Raw genomic sequence first — 21,964 nt, 5'->3', positions numbered from 1 at the left:
TAGCTCATTCTTGCTATCCAGGCACAACGTATTACCATATCAATACAATTATGAGGAAACATACTGTATGGCATATCAGCTACATAGTTGAAATTGGAACACAGCTACAAACAAAAACAAAAAAAAAACATACCAAAATATTTTCCCTTGCAAGGACGTTGTTTCTGTGGTATTGGTGCATGTACTGTATATTGACATGGTTTTGAAGAGGATACGGTCCCAACCCCAATGTACAACAGAACTGATGGATGTCATTTGCTGTATATGGACTCTGCTGTCTGTGCTGAGCCATGAGTTCCTGTGTGTGATGCGATGAGGACAGCTAGCTCAGAGTGCCTGACAGTGACAAGAGGGAAAAGCTTTGTTCTTCAAGTCTCTGGCGATGTGCAGTTTTACGATTGGACAGTACAGTCTGGGTTAGCCCTCCAATGAGGTAGCGTCCTCCATACAAATTGACTTAGATAGGCTCCACGTAATTGGCCGGGTACAGACCCAGCTGGCCGCTGTCCAGGCGACCTTTGCACCAGCCTTGTTCGTCCTCGTCCTCCAGCTTCGTCAACTCGTCCCCTTTAATAACAACAGGGAGACAGAAAAATAGGATGCCCGTGAAGCAAAACAGAAGAAGCAACAGGATTGGACCAGGATGTGGGGGGACACTAACGTTAACGTAAGAGAACCAGGCCCTTCCTGAAGTGGGCCTGACCTGCAGGACAACAGGGCCATTTTGCGAAGTGTTACGTTTAATTATTTAATGATGTATCCTTAATTATAATTGTATATTAAAGTATTACGTTTAATTACACACACAAGGTGGATCTCAACATGGGAGAGATCGCTGGTTAACTTATTAATGATCATGTTAATTGTCCTGTGGGTGAGTATCCACCACAGTGAGAGAGAGAGAAACTTGTTTCTATTTCAATTGAAATCTCAGATGTGATAGCCTACTTGTGTAACAAAACCCAGGACTTTCTTCTTAACTGAAATAAATTCTCCCTTTCTGCATTTGCAGTGTTGAGAAACGGCCAATGTCCCATAATAGTAAAACACTTGAAAGTTATTTAAATCGCTAGAAATACCCCCATGAAAGTGATAATACTTTTGCTTTGGAAAACATCCTTTTTTGTGGCCCATTCATTTTCATTTATAGACTACAAATCTGTCTGATGACAGAGTTGAGGTGAGTGATCTTTATGCAAAATGTTTAGGGGCTGTCTATTGTTATGTAGCCTACACACCAATCTGCTGGCAAGGTGCAGCAGCTAAAACATACCAACGTAATCGCCCAGAGACAGTGAGAGCGAAGTGTCACTTCTTTTAAAGGATAAAGAATTTTGTTGTTTAAAACTGATTTATCAAGATAGAGCCACGTGAACATTTGTTCTGACGTTGTGGGAGACTAGAGGTTTGGGCCGCTACGCTGCCCTCACATCTAGAGTTCGGGCCGCCCTCACACCTACGTCGCACCACCGATCCGACCAATATGGCCACATATGGAGATCTCTGTATGTGTTAGTCCGTGTCCCTTTTATGCCCATGTATGGAGGTTAAACAACACACTCTATATTTGGGCGTAGCTAAATTGGGAACTCCTTATATTGTAATGCCTGTGTCATGGTGACATGAGCGTTTATGTGTTTAAACTGTTTTGTTGCAGGTGGGTAGGCCTGACCTCGACTAGTCGAATAGTCGACTAATTAGTCGCGGGGGGTCCGAGTCGACTGCGTGTCTCTTAGTCGAATCTAGTCTGTTTGTTTTTTTTTATTATTATTATTTGACTGAGAGATTGGCCTAGTTTGTTATATTAATTAACTAGTTTGCCAAAAATAGGATATACATCATGATTTATTGGGAGAAACCAATAGTATATGTTAAATCAGACACTAAGCACCCCTACAGCCCAAATGGAATGTTCCTCTATTGCATAACATATTTTTTGCATGATTTGACTGAGAGATTGGCAGTCGACTGCCAATCTCAGTCAAATTATGCAAAAATGGGTGTTGCATTAGTCGACTGCCAGTCGACTATTGGCAATTAGTCGCCAATTAGATTTGACTAAACAAATCCTTAGTCGGGGACAGGCCTACAGGTGAGGTAACATAAAATGGGTAATCTTACACACATGAAGTAGCATATGAGTACTTTGATGGTGGCCGTTTGTCTCCACAATGTTTGTTTTGATGTGTAGTAATGTCCTCCATGCATAGCAATTTAGCTTAGCAGCTAAAGCTAACTTGCACTGAGAGGTAGGTGCAGAGGCCCCAAGCTGCTACTCTGTGATTCTGTGTTGTGATGAATGAAATCCTTCTACCCCATTGTAATAGTAATGCTATTTTGGAAACAACAGGATTATTTGATGTCATGTATTTATGTGATAATATTGTCTAAAATGAATTTGTTTAAATGTGATGTTATTTCTGTTATGTATATTCTGTGTCCAGTTACACTACAGGATTTAGCTGTCAGTAATAGAGGAAGTCAATACATCTTGTATCGTAGTGTGCTGCAGACTGGACCGAAATGTGTCTAATTCATGTTTTATGTGTTTAAACTGTCTTGTTGCAGTTGCTGAATGTCCAGTAAATGCAAAACACAAACCACACTGATATGGACTCATTAATTCATTGATACTAGCATTACATTTATTTGGTTTCTTTGTTTAAATGTCAGTGTGTGTGCTGTGTCCAAGAGTTGTAACATTTTATATCTTAATAAATTGTTTTATACTGTTATACTCTATCTATACCGTTACTTCTGCAACTTTTTGATGTCATAGGATGGATCCCAAATTGTGTAAATGTTTTACTAATCATTGTTAAACATGAAATAATGATGAATAGTCTTCACTTCAGAACAGAGCACACAATGTCTGCAAATGGTTTATATATTCTTTACGAATGTCTTACAAATCATTTATTAAACATGTAATGATAATGAATAGTCTTCACTTCAGAACAGGGCACACAATAACGTCTGTAAATGGTTTATATATTCTTTACAAATGTCTTACAAATCATTTGCTAAACATGAAAGATAAAAAGTCCACATTAACAGACAGTCGTAATTAATTAATTGTCTTCACTTTAGATTAGGGCACATAATAACATCTACCAATGATTTATAGATCTTTAGGAATGTTTTACAAGTACATGTTAAACATGAACAAACATGGAGGTATACATTCCACAAATTACCTACAAGTAAAATTATCATGTAGAAAATTTTGTTTGATTTGTACATTTAGAAATTCATTTTAGAAATGATTTGTTAATGCCTTGGGCTACAACAAAGATTTAACACATGATTTATGAAGTCTTAATACATGTTTAAGAGATTTCCTATAAACCACTTTTAAAATAATTTCTAAATGATTTCCTACACAATGACATTATTTAATGATGAATAAAATGGAGTAGAAATAATGTTTAAGTGTGTTGTAAATAAAGTTTAAATGATTCTTAAATGTTCTACAATGTTATTATACATGATTTCATAATCATTAACCAATGTATATAAATAATTTGTCAAAGATTAGTTATTTATCTAAAAATACCTTGTAAATATTATATAACTTTAGTTATAAATGTTTTAATAATCCTTTACAAATGTATACAAATGGCTTATTCATGAATAATGTACTACTTACTAATACCTTATAAATGATTTTTAACCATAATTATCATTTATGAATGTAAGCAGTTTGTTCATGATTAGTTCATTGTCTACAAACTGCTTATAAAAGTTTATAAATGTTTTATAACGGGTCATTATTATAAAGTGCTACCCAAGTCGGTCACTGGTCTCATGAAATTGAGACAACATTCTTTCAAAGTTAACTTGAGGAATACATTCTACCCAAGGACGCAAGTCCGTTCTTTGCATTCTCTGTGTTCAGAATTGGCCAATGTCCCATAATAGTACACACTTGTGTTCCAAGTACTTGTCAAACATACATTAATTAGTGAGGAAATAGTGGTTGGCAGCAACGATAAGACATTAAGTCTGTTCTTTGGCCATTGATTATGCTTAGTTGGCATTTTAGGCATTTTAGCTGATGCTCTTGTTCTAGGGATGATAACTGAGCGGGATGGGGGTCTATTTGTGTTGTTTGTTGCGAGGATTGTACCTGTGACTTTCTAGTTACAATACAGACCCTCCATCCTCACCTGCACTGAAGGTGAGCTCGTCCTGCTCTTGGCCATCGTAGTCGTAGAGCGCCCTCACTCTTACGCCTTTCCCCGCGTCCTCGTCAAAGGGGTTGGGCCCTCCGTTGGTGTCGTTGCCCGAGTCAGGCGCCGTCTGGTCCTCGTCTGACCATTCTGTGGAGCCTGTGAAGGCTTGGTTCTTCTCATAACTGCTTACACTGCGGGAGAGAAGTTTCAGCATCACATCAGTACCACCGTAACAAGGGCAATCTAGAGGTGTGCATAGTTGAGACCGATGGCTCATTGTGCCGCCAACCTTGAACTTTGACCACCAAATTGCACCATATATGAAATGTATGGCCTTCTGTTGTAATTTGATTATCAGACCGTGTATTAAGTCATTGCAGACAATATGTGGGACAGCCTAGATACAAAAGTTTTGTATTTGCTTCGTGGCTCAACTATTACTGTACCTTTACGAAAACGAACAAGAAAATGCTACCCACAATATTACTACTGCTACAATTACAACTAATACTAGCCCTATGATGATGAGAACTTAAAATTACTACTACTACTACAACTATTACTACTACTACTACTACTACTTGTATTTGGACTGTATATTTGTAAAGCTAACACAGTACAAAGGACAAAATAATACCACTGAATGCACAACAAAATGTTAATTTAACTGAGTTAAATTAACATTCCGGATATGACAGTGTGATAAAACTACATGTTCATAATCCAACACAACAGAGTGTTCATTATCCTCACCTTCCTTGGTCACCAGACTGAGCATGGTCTACTGGTGTTGAGACGTTAGTCAGAGTGATTCCATCATTGTTCTTCTTTACCTTTTCTTTCTTGCTGATGTTGTGGGTAAGCTCTGGATTGTACTCCTGCAGGACAGGAGGAAAACATGATGCAGAAGAGCCTACATATATATACTTGTACAGTGTACAGCACGACAATAAAAACCCATGCATTACGTTTGTGTAATGTTGACTCTTCACACTGAGTGAAGACTGGCTCAAGATTTTATTGGCAATACTTAAACCAATCACTTGAAAAGTTATACATGCATTTGGTTCTCAAATGTGATCACAACACAAAACAGCTTTATTTGGCTTTTTACATAAAACAATTTCAAGCATGTCTCCAGATTAGGGAAACTCCATGCATTGGAAACATGCAGGTGATGTGTAGATTATTTGCTGCGTATTACTTTCTGGGACAGTAAACAACAACTAGTTAACTATGCAGTGCACTATATCTAGTATTGTAGTGTAAAAAAGGCTACATTTATGAACACATTTTTATAGAAATACAAATGGTTTTAATAGACCTTAAAACAATAATAGCCTACAATGTTGACTTTATAGATAAATGGAAACATGTAGGCCCTACATAGAGGTGAATGAGGGCTTTCCATGTATCTATAAAGTAAAAAAGGAGAAGAAAAAAAATACATTTTAAAAATACAAAGTTTTTACATGATGCCTACGATATGCACTGTAACTATTGCTATTGTAGTAGAGTGTATGTAGTAGTCAAATATGTTGTACCTCAAACTGTGGCCAGTTCATATGCATGCCAGGTCCGTGAGTGTTGTTGAACCACTTGAGGTCCTCTTGTGCACTGGCTGTCGTGATGCTGTGTTCAAGGTCTCTGTACACTGTTGCATAGCTGCAGAAACACAGGGAAGAGTTACAGTTAGCTAGAGGGTACTGGTGCACATGTATATCGGTACCAAGCGTGTATACATGTATTGTACATTACTTTTCCGTTTATTTAAGTAACAATAAGACTATAGTAGAATCAAAACGATCATACACATGACAAATGTAGACCGCTGGCTTTTTGCGTTTTATCCTTTTGATAATGGTGTGACAATGTATGTATTTTACATAATGTTTATCATCGATAGATAGATAGATAGATTAAGTCACAACTATGCTCATGAAAACAACTTTTTAAAGTCCATAACCTTTGGTTCTCTGTGAGGTTGAGATGGCGTTTGATGTCCAACAGCACCTCCCTGAGGAAGCTCAACCTTTTCTCCTCAAACTGCTGGCACGAGTCAAACACCTGCTCCATGTTCTCCATGTACTGTGGGGTGCAACTGCCCAGCTCTTCCAGGGCCTTCTCATACTTCTCCTTGGCCTGTGGCGTGACAGTAAGCAACACAGTCAGTATGATGATGTCAATATTGAAACACTGCCTGTGTGATGATCACACTGAATATTAAATACGGTATTTCATACATTTCATTAACCTGAGGAGTCACTGTTACTGAAACAGTTTATTCAATATTTAGTTGGGGGAAAAAATAAATAAAAGAAAAAGCTGAAAGCCGTCACTTTCCAGTCATTCTATGAATGTTAAATAGAGTTCAGAGGCATTTTCAAGTGATAATGTAGTGTTTTTTGAGTTCTTCATCCAGCTGGATGAGAATTAAATTAACTTTCGTTAAAGGCTAATACTCTTGCATTCCAGCACGGATTAAAAGCATGGTTTTAAATGTTGAAGGCAATATCGTCAAAGAATAGACCGTTGGTGTTAGTGTTGGTGGTGGGAGGCTATCAAGAGTGGGGGGGGGCACATTAGCCACACTATTCTGCGTTCTTCTGCCTTCTATATATTGGAGTCTCCAGCCTCGTAGCCTGGGTCTTAAAATAGCCTGTCAGTTGATTTGATTTCCTCTTTGCCTGATTGTGTCTCAGAGCTCTTGCATGCTGATGATGACACACACACACACACACACACACACACACACACACACATTGCAATATGTCATCAGGCTTGCATTATATAAGAAATAAGAATATGCATCGCACATTCTCACCTTCTGCGATTCCTGTTTGCATTTATCGAGTTTCTCGTGGAGTTTCTTCTGCTGGTCTGCCGGGACGGCCTCTCCTTTGCTGTTGGCCTCTCTGGTTGAAGCCAGCTTCTCCTCTTTACAGGCCATGTGATAGGTCTTCTTGGCAGCCTCGAGCTAAAGGGGGCAAGGTGCCATGGAAACACAACATTCAGCATTGATGCAAAAAGGTAGATATTTGCTTTGTGAGCAAACAGCTAAGATAACCATGTCATGTATTAAGTAGTGCTTTGTAGATAAACACAATACAATGTCTAATGTTCCTGTGATGGCCACCCTCATTTCTGATACACTTGACTAAACTGTTCTGAACCCATCTGTCATAATAAATCTATAACGGCACAATGATATATTAGACTGGATCAGGAGGATTTAGTGTAGAAGCAAGCAGTAGAGTGCAGCATGTGATCTATCATCGTAATCTAAAACGGATAAAAATGGTGCGTCAACAATTTACTTTCAAGAAAATGCTAGTTTTATTTTCAGTTTTGAAGTAAAATGCTTCTTAAGTGCTTTAAAAGACAACTTTTCATCTAACCAGATACCAAGGTATTTGTATGACAGTAGCCTTCAATTGGTATCAGTACATACTGTATCAGTGTTTCATTACAAGGAACTTAGCGCACATACAGTACGTGGCAAATAAACAGATGCCTAATTTATACTTTGTCGAACATCCATACCATATGACAAAAACGACATACAGTATATTCAGCTGAAAATACTGTCAACGTGAAACACATATAAATTAGACCCCCTAAGGCAGCTCTCCTGATGCTTACAAAGTGGTTATTAAATAGCAGCTGGCCTCACCTCCTTCAGTTTCTTGGCCCATGGTTTCTGGGCTTTCTTGAAGCCCTCCTCGGCCTCCTTGGTTTCCTTGAAGCCTCCCATCATCTGTTTGTGGTAGGAGTCCTTTTGCCAGTTCTTAACCTTCTCAAAGTCCTCATTGATCAGGCCGTTTTTCACCTCCTGATGCAATTCGCTGACCTTCTCCGCTTCCGACATCACCCCCAACCAAGCACGCTCCACTGTACCGTACTGGGGACCTGACAGGGGATGGAGGGAGGTAGAGAGAGAGAGAGTCAGAGACAGACACAGAGACAAACAATTACAACTTACAATTTAGCGCTACCCACTATTTGGGGATTTAGCATTGCGCAAGGGGCGATCCCTTTGCTATCTTGTCGTGCCACTAGCCTTATCCTTGAAACACCTTCGCTACCCTTTACATTATGCATAGGTGTGGGTTGGGCGTTACATTAATAAAACCAATCAGCGTGCCAGGTGCCATTGCCTTTAAGAGCCCGCTGCGATATGCCTTATGCCCAGTGCTATCGTACACTCTCTTCCTCTCTGGCCATGGAAGAGGCAGTCCGACATTGATTGCCTTGGAATAATATAATATTTGATACACAGAATGATCACTCACACATTGAAATTACAGCAATGGCTTGCGTTCTGGATTAATTAAACTGAATGGTCTGGTGTGGTTATAGCAAATGCAGATCAAACAACATTTTATTTGTCTTTTATAAGCTTAACTGGCAACTGCTGATAAAAAACAGCTTGTTGACACAAGGAATTAACAGTCACACTTTTGTGGATTACAGTAAAATTGTAATGACAATCACATTCACAATCAGTTAATTGAGAAGTGCCAGTGTTCGACTCTGTGGCCGCATTGAGTCGCCTATGTAATGTTGGACACATCCTGACGTTTGCATCATAAGCTCTAGCCTTTGATTGCCTTTCAATAAAACAATATCTGATATAAGTATCACCCACATGTTACTGATTATAGAGAATGTTATATTATTACGATCTGTTCTTTATTTCCTGCGCAATGGATTAATCAAACTGAAGTGTGTGGTTTGGAGTCAATGGGACTACATAGCGAGTGGTCTGAGGACCCGCTATGCGCTTTCCCATACGCGTGTGCACACAATGGTAATTTTAGGGATAGCGCAACAACACGCCTATCAACCACACCTCCAGGCGCAAATAAGGGAGTTGGCATAATGTCTAGCACAGGGGTCAGCACTTTATATTTGAAATCTTTCGGCCTTAAAGGACGACTTCACCGCTTTTCAACCTATCTTCATATAATTGGTAAAAAAAAAATCTACTCGGTCTGTGTCTCAGAGGAGGGCTGTGGACAGTTCAGAGTCCCGTCTACCAGTGAAATCATCAATGGGGAATCCAAGCTAATAGAAACGGCAGGCTTTCTATTCCTGGAAAGTTGCAATGCAATAAAAGAAGCCACTGTTCTCGTGTTAATAAAAATCTAAATAAAAAATTTGAAATCTTGTTGGGAAAAAAAATCATGCCTAACGATGATGTCACTGGTAGACGGGTTTCTGGACTGTCCACAGCCCTCCTATGAGACACAAACCAAGTAGAAAAAAATTGTACCATTTTATCATGAGTATTAGTGAGGACCAATTATATGAAGATCGGTTGAAAAGCGTTGAAGTCGTCCTTTAACGTTTGTGTAGATGTGCTGGTTGTAAATGTAAAATTAAAATATGTCATGTTATGTTTAAAGACAAATTGACATTTTAAAAAGTTTAAAAACAAAAATATTGTTTAAGTACTGAACAACAGCAGGAGAGCAGCCTGACGGTGAGCTAAGTATGCCATAAATGCCTGACATTAGGGTGTGTGAATGATGAGTAGTTTGCTATTGAGTGGACCTTAAGTCAGGTAGAGCTTTCTGGTTGAACTTGAGTTGTTCATTAACAAAAGTCCTTGCAATTAGTTACATTGCACCTGTGCGTTTTATATGACCCTCAAAACTAACTCTTTACCCTTGGGACTTTTATGCTTCTTTGCAGCCTGTACACTTGTTCACGTGCTACTTAAGTGCTAAGTTATTAATGGTACTTTACTTATCCCTCATTAATACTGCAAATCTCTGTTCATTTAATTCTGCTATTTATTACCCTGCTTGCAGCAATGTATTGTACTTGCTCCTGTGTTAATTTGTTTATTAATAAGATACCTTGAGAAGAGATGGCCAGATTTTCATGAAACAAGGAGGGAATGATCATCCCCAAAGAGATGATTACCTTTGGGGTCAAAATGGTGAACGGTCAAGGTCACAGTCATGGTCAAAATTTGAGAACAGATGGTAGGATTTCATGAAACTGAGTGGGTATGATTAACCCATTAAGACCTGGATCTGTGTCATTTTTAGATTTGAGCTAAAAAGCATTATTTTACACTTTGGCTATTCAAAAATAGCAGATATACAAGCTCATAGCACGGCACCGAGTGCCGCGCTATGAGCTTGTAGATCTGCAATTTTTGAAAAATCGTGAAAATGTGTGCAAATCTTTGAATATATATATTTTTAAAGTGAACATTTGTAACTCAAATCTTTGCTTCTGGGGGTCCCTGGAACAAAATATTTTGATGGGGGTCCGTGGCCAAATACATATAATTGTGGGGGTCCTTGACATGAAAAAGATTGAGCGCCACTGATATAGAAACATAGGTTTTTCAGAAAACTGTTGGGATTTAGGAGACATGTAGAAAACACGTTGATGCAGTACAAGTACATTTGTTTAAGCACCACTATGTGCTAATGTGTTGCACATCTCTGCCTATTGCCTGTTGTAGTGGAGGTATAAGCAACGTTTAATATGTATACGTAATATTGATTGCATAGGTACCATAATCAATATTACTTATGTAATGTGTTTTCACGCACCATCCTAGCTAAATGTTGTGTTCAGTACATACCTGTACATGACTGTTACCCAATAAAGCATGTATCATGTATTTGACTACCGCTGTTACACTGGACACTATTTTTCAAATATAATATTGAACTAATGTGAGTCCTGTGTGTGTGCCTTGTTGGCGGACTTGTGCAGGACCATGCAGTCACGGCACGAGATGCCAAAGAAAATTTCTCAGTCAAATCCTCAGTGTGAATTGAAAATGTACAAATAGAACCAAATGGACACAGTTTGTGCACTCTCTGAGTTAAATTGACATATTGGGCGATAAAGTGATGTGTGATTCTTTCACTCACCTTTGTCCACTAGCTGTCTCCACCTCTTGGACCAGTCGGTCAGCTGCTGTGCATAAGCTTTCTCAATTTTGGCACGCTCCTGTATGCAGTTCATCACATCATTGCAGAGCCGGTGGCCATCGTCATACCGTTTCACTGCACGTTTGTAGTTTCCCACCTTTCAAGAAACAACAAATTGAAAAACAGGTCAGAGCACATTCAAATGAAGTGTAGTCAAATTAAACAAAACCGAGTACACTCAATCATTACAATGGCATGTGTTCTCTGGTCAGTCAGTATGGGGGGGGGGCGGGGGGGGGCTTATAACACATATTACAATGATTTATTCTGTTTTGACATATTACAGTAGAGATATTTTCACTCTAATCTCTGAGCCCTGAACTCTGCAGGGCTTGAAACCTGATGCATTGATTTGGCTGTGAGGAAACACAGCCAGGGAGGGGCTTGCCTGTGTGGGTGCATGACAGTTATGCAATGGAAGCAGGGGCTGGGGCTATCAATTGCAGCTCTCCATTCATTCACACAGAGAGCAACGGAAACAGACAGAGTCAGAGTGACAGACAGACAGACAGACAGACAGACAGACAGACAGACAGACAGACAGACAGACAGACAGACAGACAGACAGACAAAGAAAGAAAGAGTAAAGGTCCTTACACACCAGGGCGATTCTTTTCATGCGAATAATACGTTTTTTTTAAAAACCTTATAAAGTCAATGCAAGCTTCCACACCAGTTTCGCGGAGCGAAAAAAGCGTATTTTAATTATTCGGAACGAGTCCGAATTTTGCGTATATTCGCATATTCGCCGGTGTGTAACCGCCTAAACACAGACAGAAGGGGGAGAACAGATGGATATACTGTAGAGGAGATTGTATGTGAGACAGTGAGAGAGATAGTGACAGAGTGTTTGTTTGTGTGTGTGTGTGTGTGTGTGTGTGTGTGTGTGTGTGTGTGTGTGTGTGTGTGTGTGTGTGTGTGTGTGTGTGTGTGTGTGTGTGTGTGTGTGTGCGCGTGCGTGCGTGCGTGCGCGTGTGTGCAATGTAAACGTATGCAACAATTTGGCAATGTAAACGTATGTTTTCTCATGCCAATAAAGCCCTTTGAATTGAATTGTGTGCATGTGTGTGCATGAGTGAGTAAGTGAGTGAGAGAGAGAGACACACACACCTACACACACACACACACACACACACACACACACACACACACACACACACACACACACACACACACACACACACACACACACACACACACACACACACACACACACACACACACACACACACACACACACACACACAGAAGACTCACAGAAGACTCACAGAAGACTCACACCACTCTGAACACATTGAACAATGTTGCTGCATTACACATCATATAGTCCCACAGAACATGACACACAGAATCACCCATGCTGCACCCTGCACATGACACACTAAGCAGGGCCCTCCCTAATGGGGTGGAGGGCAAATGATTGTATTCCATGCCATCCTCTACTGCTGCAGAAGCCAGCCTAGTCAGCTATCAGCAGGCAGCACTGCAGCAAGCCACTACAGTAGTGCAGTGAGTGACTGTGATGGATTGCACTGTGCTGTGTGTTGAAAGAAGACAGGTTCTGCTGCTTTCTAAAAACACGGCCTGTCTGACTGTGGTGTTGGGGTGGGGAGAAAATAACTTTAATATGAGTGCGGCAATAGGTGAGTGGTGCATAAACCCTGAATCTATAGAGTTATTCCATTTATTTGGACAATACTATACACAAGACGTCAGGTGATAAACTCAAGTGAGAACGCGATGAAAACAGAAAGAAAACTAGAAAAAGTGCTCCTCGGAGCACAGGTCTCCGCCAGGTTACAGTAGGTTATTGTGGCCTCCTGGTGGCGCTATAATAGGCCAATGTGAAAAGGGGACCATTTCTTCTTGGGCCTTTCACGACAATCGGACCTTGCATTCATGATTTGAGGCATTTTGTTCCAAAAATTTGTTTTGCTAAATTATACCTGCTGATGGCGCTATAACAGGCCAATGTGAAAAGGGTGGCATTTCTTCCTCGGCCTAGTGGGAATGTGCGTGTGAAATTGCACGGAAAGCGCAAGCTGCGTTCATGATTTGAGGCATTTTGTTCAAAACGGACCAATCCTGCAAACTTTGGAAGCCAACCTTAGCCAATGAGGATGGAATATGGAAAATCGGACAGATCCGTGTTGATCACATGACTATAGAGATACTGTGTACCGATTTGCATGACGTTTGGATAAAATCTGTAGGAGTAAATGGGTTTGCACAAATCGGCCTCCTGGTGGCGCTATAACAGGCCCATGTGAAGAATTTGGGTCAGAGGTTCTGAATTGGCATCCAGGGAGTGTGTGTGCACAGTTTCGCAGCGACCGGGCCAACGGTGCCTGAGATTAGCTGTTCACAGACAGATGGACGGACGGACACACGGACACACGGACACACAAACGGACGGACAGGGGGTAAAACATACTCTCTCGCCATGCCTTTCGGCCTGGCGGAGACAATAAATAAATAGTATTGGCAATATCCCATCTGAACATGATATGAACATCATATGTAAAGAAAAATACTTTCTAAAAGATAACAGAATATTCCATGGTGGAATCACTGTGATTTCTATTAACCCTTTAAGACCAGGAAAGCATCTGTGTCATTTTAAGATTTATTTGGGCTATTCAAAAATAGCAGATATACAAGCTCACATGCTCTATCAGCTTGAAGATCTGCTATTTTTGAAAAACAAGTGAAAATGTGTGTAAATCTTTGAATATATATATATTTTTTTTTTAAAGCGAACATTTTTAACTCAAATCTTTGCTTCAGGGGGGGGGGGGTCCCTGGAACAAAATGTTTTAAGATGGGGGTCTGCGGCCAAATACATATAATTTTGGGGGCCCTTGACATGAAAAAAATTTGAGAACCACTGATATTATAGCAACATACGTTATTCAGAAAACTGAATAGGATTAGGATTTAGACATTAGTAGAATCCCCCAGAAGCAAAGATTTAAGATACAAATGTTCACTTTAAAAAATATATATATATTCAAAGATTCGCAATAAAATGTAGTCTGCTATTTCATTTGAAAATGTATGCAAATCTTTGAATATATATGTTTTTTAAAGCGAACTCAAATCTTTGCTTCTGGGGGATTCTAAAAGTTTTTTTGAAAAAAAACTTATGTTGCTATAATATCAGTGGTTCTCAAACTTTTTTCATGTCAAGGACCACCGAAAATGTATTTGGCTATGGACCCCTCGTCTAAAACTATTTCATACAGAAGCAAAGATTTGAGTTAAAAATGTATATATATTCAAAGATTTGCACACATTTTCACTTTTTTTTTTCTTTCAAAAATAGCCAAAGACATCTAAAATGACACAGATGCGTCCCCGGATTGAATGGGTTAATGGACTGGCTACCTGCACGAATGCAGTGACACAAAGGTTACTATAGAATAGATACACGTTATTAAAATAGAAGCACAAAATGTCATCACATCAACATGCCATTACAAGTTGATTACAAATAGGTATTCACAAATACTTTTCATGGCTCGACTTTGCTGGCCTTAGCGCTACAGTAGATATCATTGTACATGGGACATGGATTGCCAAAAACTTTCCACAATTACAGAAAGACAATGAACATTGTTTTTCTAAGATTCTTTGTGAATGACAGCTTACACGATTCACCCTGAAGCAGTCAAGCAGTCAACCCCACCGACAATGTACTTGAGGCAACAATGTCTCAACAAAATGAGTCATAATACGACTTCCAACTACCATGTGACACTGCTTTCCCTTTAAATAGCTCAGCTGCAGAGCGAAGTGACGCCGGTCATATAAATTAGAGCGAAAGGCAATTTGACAGGAGCCCCTCAGAGACCATACTGCATAGCTGTGATCATTACACTAGCTGGAAGCACACATCAAAAAAAGATTTTTTTAACTGAAAAGCCAAACTTGTGCTGCAGTTAAGGTGGTCAGGAGTCAGGACTCAGGAACTACGTATTCCAAACGTTGCTATTGTGGAGCAGGAAGTGCTATACTGGAAGGTAGCTGGGGCCTGGCACAAAGCAGTCACACCTCACAGCGATATATTTAATCAGTAAATCGTCAGGCGGAACGTTACTTTTCAGGTAATCTCTCAAGACAGATTGTCAGCACCACTGCCGTAAACATGTAGTGTTGGCGTTATTAGGAATAAACTACTAAGTGTGTAAGTATAAAATAGGGAATTCATTTGTGAAAAAACATAAACAGATGAAACATGGAGATACAAGGTTTCTGCCAGACAGCAACAAAATGCTGTTTCTGTATTGTCTTGCCGGATCAAGTAACTGATTCATGTTCATTAAGTGTTCGTCGTTTAGCAGTGTAATGTCCATTTACAAACTGTATCGCTTAAAGGCAGGTTTACTGGGAGTTCATGGCTTAGCGGTTGGTTTACCATTACCTGCTTGATGTAATCTGGACTCTGGGGGTGTTCCCAAATTGTCTCACCTCACCGTTTCTAATGAGAGTTCAGCACCAAGGGCGTTTTAGCTTTTATCTAGAAAGGTTGGTTCAATCCAGTCCCAAAGGAGTTTAGGGGTTTATTGTGAGTTAACGGCTTGGACATTTCCCTGTGAAGACTTGTTCCAAACTGGCTCACTCCTCAGAGGAGTGAGACAGGTTTATTGAGAGTTCATGGGGGCTGTCCAATTTCCTATTTCCATTTTTAATTTGTGAAGTCTGTTCCCATTCTGTGTTGCCAATGGTTTGAGATTTCTTCCGTAACAGTAGTCCCATGCTGTCTCAACTTCCAGATATGTGATCTGAGAGGAAGTAGTTTGGAAGTAGTGAGAGTGAGTTCATCATGTAGCAGTTCCCGCTCAACTTTAGCTCCAACCTGAAAAGGTTGTCTCACATCCCCCATTAGACCTGTAAAGCAGTGGTTCTCAAAGTGTGGTCCGGGGACCCCCAGGGGTCCTTGAGGGGGTTCTAGGGAGTACCCAGCCAAATGATTGATAGTTAGGAACCAAATGGACCCTTATGGGTCTGTAACTCTGAGAGCGTACAAACCATTTGGTTCCATTTGTACACTCTCAGAGTTAAATTAACACAGATGACACTATACAGGTGTATAAGGGGTCCAAGAGATCAAAATGTTATCAAATGGGAGGGGTCCTGTGGCCCTAAATGCATATCAAACTGGGGGTCCTTGAAATTAAAATGGTTGAGAATCACTGCTATGGCCGTAGAAATCTTCTCTAGTGGGGGTCCCTCACATACATTTTTAAATGGGGGTCCGTGGGCTAATAAGTGTCAATTTGGTGGTCCTTGCCAAGAAAAAGTTTGAGAACCACTGCTGTAAAGACTGAGCCAAAAACTGTCTAACATCCCAGGAATTCATCGTTCAGCAGTCTAGTTTCATTCTACATCATAAGGGCTGTTCTAAATGTCTGTGTCTCACCTCCCAGAAGCTGTCTGTGGTCTCCTCCTGGCTGGCGGACTCGTCGTAAGCTCCAGACATGGTCCCGGATTTGGCAGAGTGGCTTCAGGCTGTGGAGGTCTGCAGCGGAGTAGCGCTCCTCATGCGCTGTGGGAGGAAACACAAGCACAGCACAGCAGAGTCAACAACGGGGACTGCCAGCATCGTGATCACAGTGGACACGTGGTTCAGGAGCAGTGGTGGACCAAGTAGATACTCAAGGAAATACTCAAGTATTCAAAGGTACAAATTACAAAGTACATTTTCTTTTTAATATGAATGCATAGCTGTATTGAAATTTAGAATATAAATAAAAAAGAACATTTAGAAAATAGCAGATCTACAAGCCCACAACGCGTCACACTGTGATCTGTTGTGCCAATACCATGGACACCATACCAAGATGCTCACTCCGAAAATACACAAGCTGGATCTGCCAAGAGACAGTGGTGCAATAAATGTATGCAATACATTTGACATGATTGCAAATGAGCACCAAAGCAAATCAGAGGCAGACATGAATCTCATGTCAGAGATAAGCCGACTGCGAAGAGAAGATTAATTTTACACACTCATGCATTCTGCACACTTCAACTGCGATATGAGGTCAGACACTCATTCATAAACCTGCAACCATTCATAACCTGAGTGCTTTCAGTTCCAGTAGACTGTTCTCCTGTGAGATGGCTTCGTCAATAGGATTGATAACTGGCCATTTATTTTCAACTGCCGCCGACTCACACAGCGACAGCTGCATGCTAATGGCAGTATAATCATGCTTCATCTAGACCTGACTAATATTATCTCAAGACCTCATTAGAGCAACCTCGGGCTCCTGGGGAAATCAATAGCTGCGGGGAAGATAATGATGGCCCTCATGCAGAAATGAGGGCACAAAATGTCTGATGACGTGAAGAGAGGACTTAAAAGGAAAGAATATGAGACATCATGGGAGTACGAAGAACTTTAAACCTGATTTATACTTTGTCTAAGATCGGTGTCAAACTTGAGAACTTCTAGGCCTGCTATTTTCGGCACGTGACACCGTCATACGACGGACACCGTCGTACGACAGACCGTAAATTAGGCAGAATTCAGTGATCTTTACAGGATTTGTGGCACCAAACAAGCCACAGGTACCAGAGCAAGCCCCTGATCCATTCAGAGTTTATGTTACTTTTTTTTTACTGGTTCTTCAAGTCAAGGTCCTTCAATGCCACAAATGTATTGTTGACATCATGTTATGTCTCAGAAACAAAAATATATCTTGCTTTAATTGCTGCAACAATTGAACTCTTGTAATAATAGAGCAATCATGTGCTATGCTGAACAGCAAGAAGTTTTCTATGAACATAAAATAAGAAATCATGTTAATCAGTATTGGAGAATAAAATAGAAATTTCCAAATTTAGTTAGTTAGTATTCGCTTCCAATTCTATTGTAGATCCAACGACCCGGTTCAACATCACAATCCTGCAACTGAGTTTGAAGAAGTATTACCTATTTCTCAGCTTTCAGCTTTGGTAGAACTTTGGGATGGATATTGTCAATCAACCTTATCTGTTAGCCTACTTGAGCTCCATGAGGAAGAAGCCAGAAGTAACGATTCCATTCACTCTCAACGTATGGAAAAAGCACAAAGCATATTCTGCCAATCTCTCTCTCTCTGTTTCTCTCTTTCTCTCTCTAAAAAAAGACAAACAAACACAAAAACAACGACTAAAGGTCGATTTGAACCAAGCATGCCATGACTGTGACACACGCACGTGTGTGTGAGAGATGAACATATACATTGCTATATTGTAGCTTTTTGATTACAGACCTATAGAGGTACTTTATATGATGACGTTGATGTCTGACTCATCCCTACTTTGTGTGTGTGTGTGTGTGTGTGTGTGTGTGTGTGTGTGTGTGTGTGTGTGTGTGTGTGTGTGTGTGTGTGTGTGTGTGTGTGTGTGTGTGTGTGTGTGTGTGTGTGTGTGTGTGTGTGTGTGTGTGTGTGTGTGCGCGCGCGCACACACGCGCGTGCGTGCGTGCGTAGCCAGCCAGGGCACAAGATGTTCCCTTGTGAATCTGCAGTATGAGCTAAGACATGAACTGTTGGGTTTAGCAAGGCGCTGATGAGGCCGAAGCAGCAGCAGCAATGGTTGACTAATGCTAAAGTCTTCACTCACAGCAGACAGAGCAAAGCATGCTGACAGTGTGGTGCTATAAGGTGTCACATACTCACTGTAAAATCCTCAATTAATTGATTATAGCAATGGGCCCAAAAGGACCCGTAGAAAGCATGAGAACCCCATTGAAAGCCAATAGCATTTTTTTTGTGTGGCCAAAGAACAAATAAACATCAAATACTGACACGATAACAAATATGACACACATGATTGCTAATGTTCACAGATGCAGCAGTTTTGACAGAGCAGCCTGAACAGGAAGTGCAAACGTAGAAAAAATTACAGTATTACAGTTTATTTATATCCACAGTGAGAAACCGATTAAAAGCTCTGATAAAAAGTAAATAATATAGACAAAAACATAAAGGGCAAATGGGGCATATAAAGTAAGAACATGCTCTTGTAGCCCTTTTAGGAACATTTCCAAGAGTGGTCTTATTTCCCTGGTTTGGTGTTGGTGAATAATGCATTGTTATGAAACGTTACTCTATTGCTAGATACATAGATTAGGTAGGTAGTAACACAATTCCTGAAGTTTTGCTCAAAAGAGATGAAGACAAAGGAAATGTGCATCTCTCTCTAGAAATAACTATAATATAAATTGTCAAGAACCTTTATAACAATCCTTGATTTCGAGCTTTTACAGTACCCAGAAATCGAGCTCTCAAGACAGATGCTGTTCTGATTAAAAACTAGCAAAGTTGCAGTTTAATAGAAAATGTGCCTGTGGTAGCTCTGTCTGATGCCACTGCTTGATAAGGACTTGGATGGATAGAGAGCAGGTCAAAATGGCATCCACAACACTGTCTCATCGCTGACAAACATCACACATAAACAAAGCTATATGGCTCACACATTAGCCGATCCTGTTGATAAACCCTGGGAAGGGGGGGGGGGGTCTCACACAGGAAAACACGAGAGAGAGAGAGGGAGAAAGAGAGATGGAGCTTGTGCTTGGATAGGGGGTCAGGGGGAGGGGTACGATCTGCATGGGTATTTGGGTCAACTGGTAGCCAATGGGTGGTGGAACACTTTTGACAATGGAGGGGAGAGAGAGAGAGAGGCAGAGTGGAATAGAGACACACTGAACCCAAATACAATCCGAAATCCAATCGATCCATGATGGAGATTCAACATCACTTGCTTCATTTGAAGTGGAGCACGCAGGGTGTGTGTGTGTGCGTGCGTGCGTGCGTGCGTGCGTGTGTGTGTGTGTGTGTGTGTGTGTGTGTGTGTGTGTGAGTGTGTGTGTGCACTCGTGTGTGTGTGCAGAGATCTCTGTGTTTATCATGCTTGGTTAATCCATTAGCTGGATATGAGAGGGGGGGGGGCTTTTGTTCAGAGCAACAGCCCTCGCCCATGCAGCTCACAGACAGCAAACACCACAGACCACCTCCCATTACACACTAGCGTCTTCTACAAGGTATTGTTTTACCGAGTGTCTAGTGTGGGCATACACAGTAAAATCACGAGTATTCATTTACCTCAGAGGGTGCAGACATGTAACCAAACGTAACCTTAAGGGTCCATTTGGTTACATTTGTACACTGTCTCTTGAGTTACAAATGGTACAAATGGATACATTAACATTTTTACCACGTGCCTTGAGCTATTAGCTAAAAATACAAGGTAATTGCATTCCGTCTGAAGTGTCTTTGTTTGTGATGGAGCAGCACTAGACTACCGACTTCCCCGCTGCAGGGAAACAAAACAACACAGCAAGAAGCAAGAGGACCACACAACACCGACAGACAAGCAGCCTCTGAGGTTCGGAATCCTCGTCCCCTGGTGGCTTTCGTGACAGTGCCCCCTCTTAACCAGCACAACACAACCTGTGAACCTCAACCTCACGACCAAAAAAAACAACAATCGCTCATGCCTGGAGAAGAAGACGCTGGGAAATCCCTGCACCTCCTCTTCAACCAGGCAACATGGACCACAGCTCCCCAGCACAGCAGCAAGCTGGGGCGCATGCGGAAGACAAAGGGCAGGAGGAAGAGAGAGAAAGAGAGAGACAGAAGGGTCTGCCGGTAATACAAAAGCTTACCCCCAGTCCTCCATTAACGCACCGCGGCGGCTGTACACTCCAGAGAGAGAGAGAGAGAGAGAGAGAGAGAGAGAGAGAGAGAGAGAGAGAGACACACACGTGGGTTCCTCCAGCACTCTGCACCATCTCCCCTCTTCACTCCCTCTCATTCCCATTTATTTACACATGTGTGCGTGCATGCGTGCGTACGTGTGTCAGGAGCACCGGCACACGTTTTGAAAGGGGTGGGGGGCAGTAGGGAGAATTAACAAAAAACAAATAGATCATGATCCCGTGTGCAGATATCAATGAACCAGCTGAGTCATACACTAACAGATACAGTTATCATATGCAGTCAACATTTAGCACTTAATGCATACTGCTGCTTCAGTTGGACCTAAGATTAACTTTTTAAAAACCTGACTTGTATCCAGTTATGGCTACTCAAAGTGTCCAAAACATGGTCAATGCTTTCATTTCCTGTTACTACAGTAACGACAGGATAGGGGTAGGGGCATAAACTTGATATTGATTGGATCTGATACAGTACATTGTGCAGCAAGGCATCCAGGTGGTTATCGTAATGACTCTAATAGAGGTGGCCAGCCGGCCGTTGATAATGATTATAATTACTGTAAAAAAGTGGAGGGAAAAAAAGTCAGCTGGCCCCCCTATTCCCACACCGCTGTTGTGTTTGTGTGCAGGGTGGCAGAAAACTGGTCAAACTTTCAGAGCAGACATTGTCTAGCCTGGAGCACTGTCTGTATGTGTGTGTGTTCTCGTGTGTTGCGCGCGTGCGTGTTTGTGGTCCTCAGTAATTGAATTTTATACCCACAATTGCCACTAAAGGCTATTCTGACCAACTTTCTGTACCAGAATGACTATTGTTTTGGACAGGAGATAACCCCTGGTTTTGCTTCTTATCCAATGAGCTCTGGCAATACTTCAAAGCCTTCAACATTAAAGGAGTGAGTATTCATTAAACAGGCTATAAAAGGAACTCCAGGCAGGCCAACCTATTGTACGCAGGGAATGAATGGAGGTTCATTATGTCTTTACAAGTTACAACACAAACTCTTAAAAAGCTCTTCTAGGGGACAGGCAGAATGAGGACTAATTAACAAGAACTTAGGGCAAAATCATAAACATGCTCTGTTAATTTAACTCTGACATCGTACAAATGGAGT

The 21,964-nt window shown here is 40.9% G+C and overlaps 1 protein-coding gene across 1 annotated transcript; it reads right to left on the bottom strand.

Annotated features, from left to right (window-relative positions):
• Nucleotides 1-450: 450 nt before the first annotated feature.
• pacsin1b (protein kinase C and casein kinase substrate in neurons 1b) lies at nucleotides 451-20,897 on the bottom strand. The gene is made up of 10 exons (XM_080422141.1): nucleotides 20,799-20,897; nucleotides 16,560-16,685; nucleotides 11,078-11,234; nucleotides 7,849-8,084; nucleotides 7,000-7,152; nucleotides 6,142-6,317; nucleotides 5,720-5,840; nucleotides 4,929-5,053; nucleotides 4,170-4,366; nucleotides 451-567 (listed from the first exon to the last, which is right to left on the bottom strand). Exons 2-10 carry the CDS (start codon nucleotides 16,617-16,619, stop codon nucleotides 458-460), a joined length of 1,335 nt encoding a protein of 444 aa, XP_080278267.1. The 5' UTR covers nucleotides 16,620-16,685; nucleotides 20,799-20,897; the 3' UTR covers nucleotides 451-457.
• Between the last annotated feature and the right edge of the window lie 1,067 nt (nucleotides 20,898-21,964).

Source organism: Gymnoscopelus braueri (genome assembly GCF_963280865.1).
Source record: "Gymnoscopelus braueri genome assembly, chromosome: 3".
In the NCBI taxonomy this organism is placed as follows: domain Eukaryota; kingdom Metazoa; phylum Chordata; class Actinopteri; order Myctophiformes; family Myctophidae; genus Gymnoscopelus; species Gymnoscopelus braueri.
This window is presented reverse-complemented; position numbering and strand designations above follow the sequence as displayed.

Coding starts and splice junctions, on each gene's coding strand:
- pacsin1b (XM_080422141.1), bottom strand. CDS start 16,619: ATGTCTGGAGCTTACGACGAGTCCGCCAGCCAGGAGGAGACCACAGAC. Junction 8,085..11,077: donor GAGACAGCTAGTGGACAAAG/GTGAGTGAAAGA, acceptor ATCCCCTGTCAG/GTCCCCAGTACGGTACAGTG. Junction 6,318..6,999: donor GCAAACAGGAATCGCAGAAG/GTGAGAATGTGC, acceptor GTCACGCCACAG/GCCAAGGAGAAGTATGAGAA.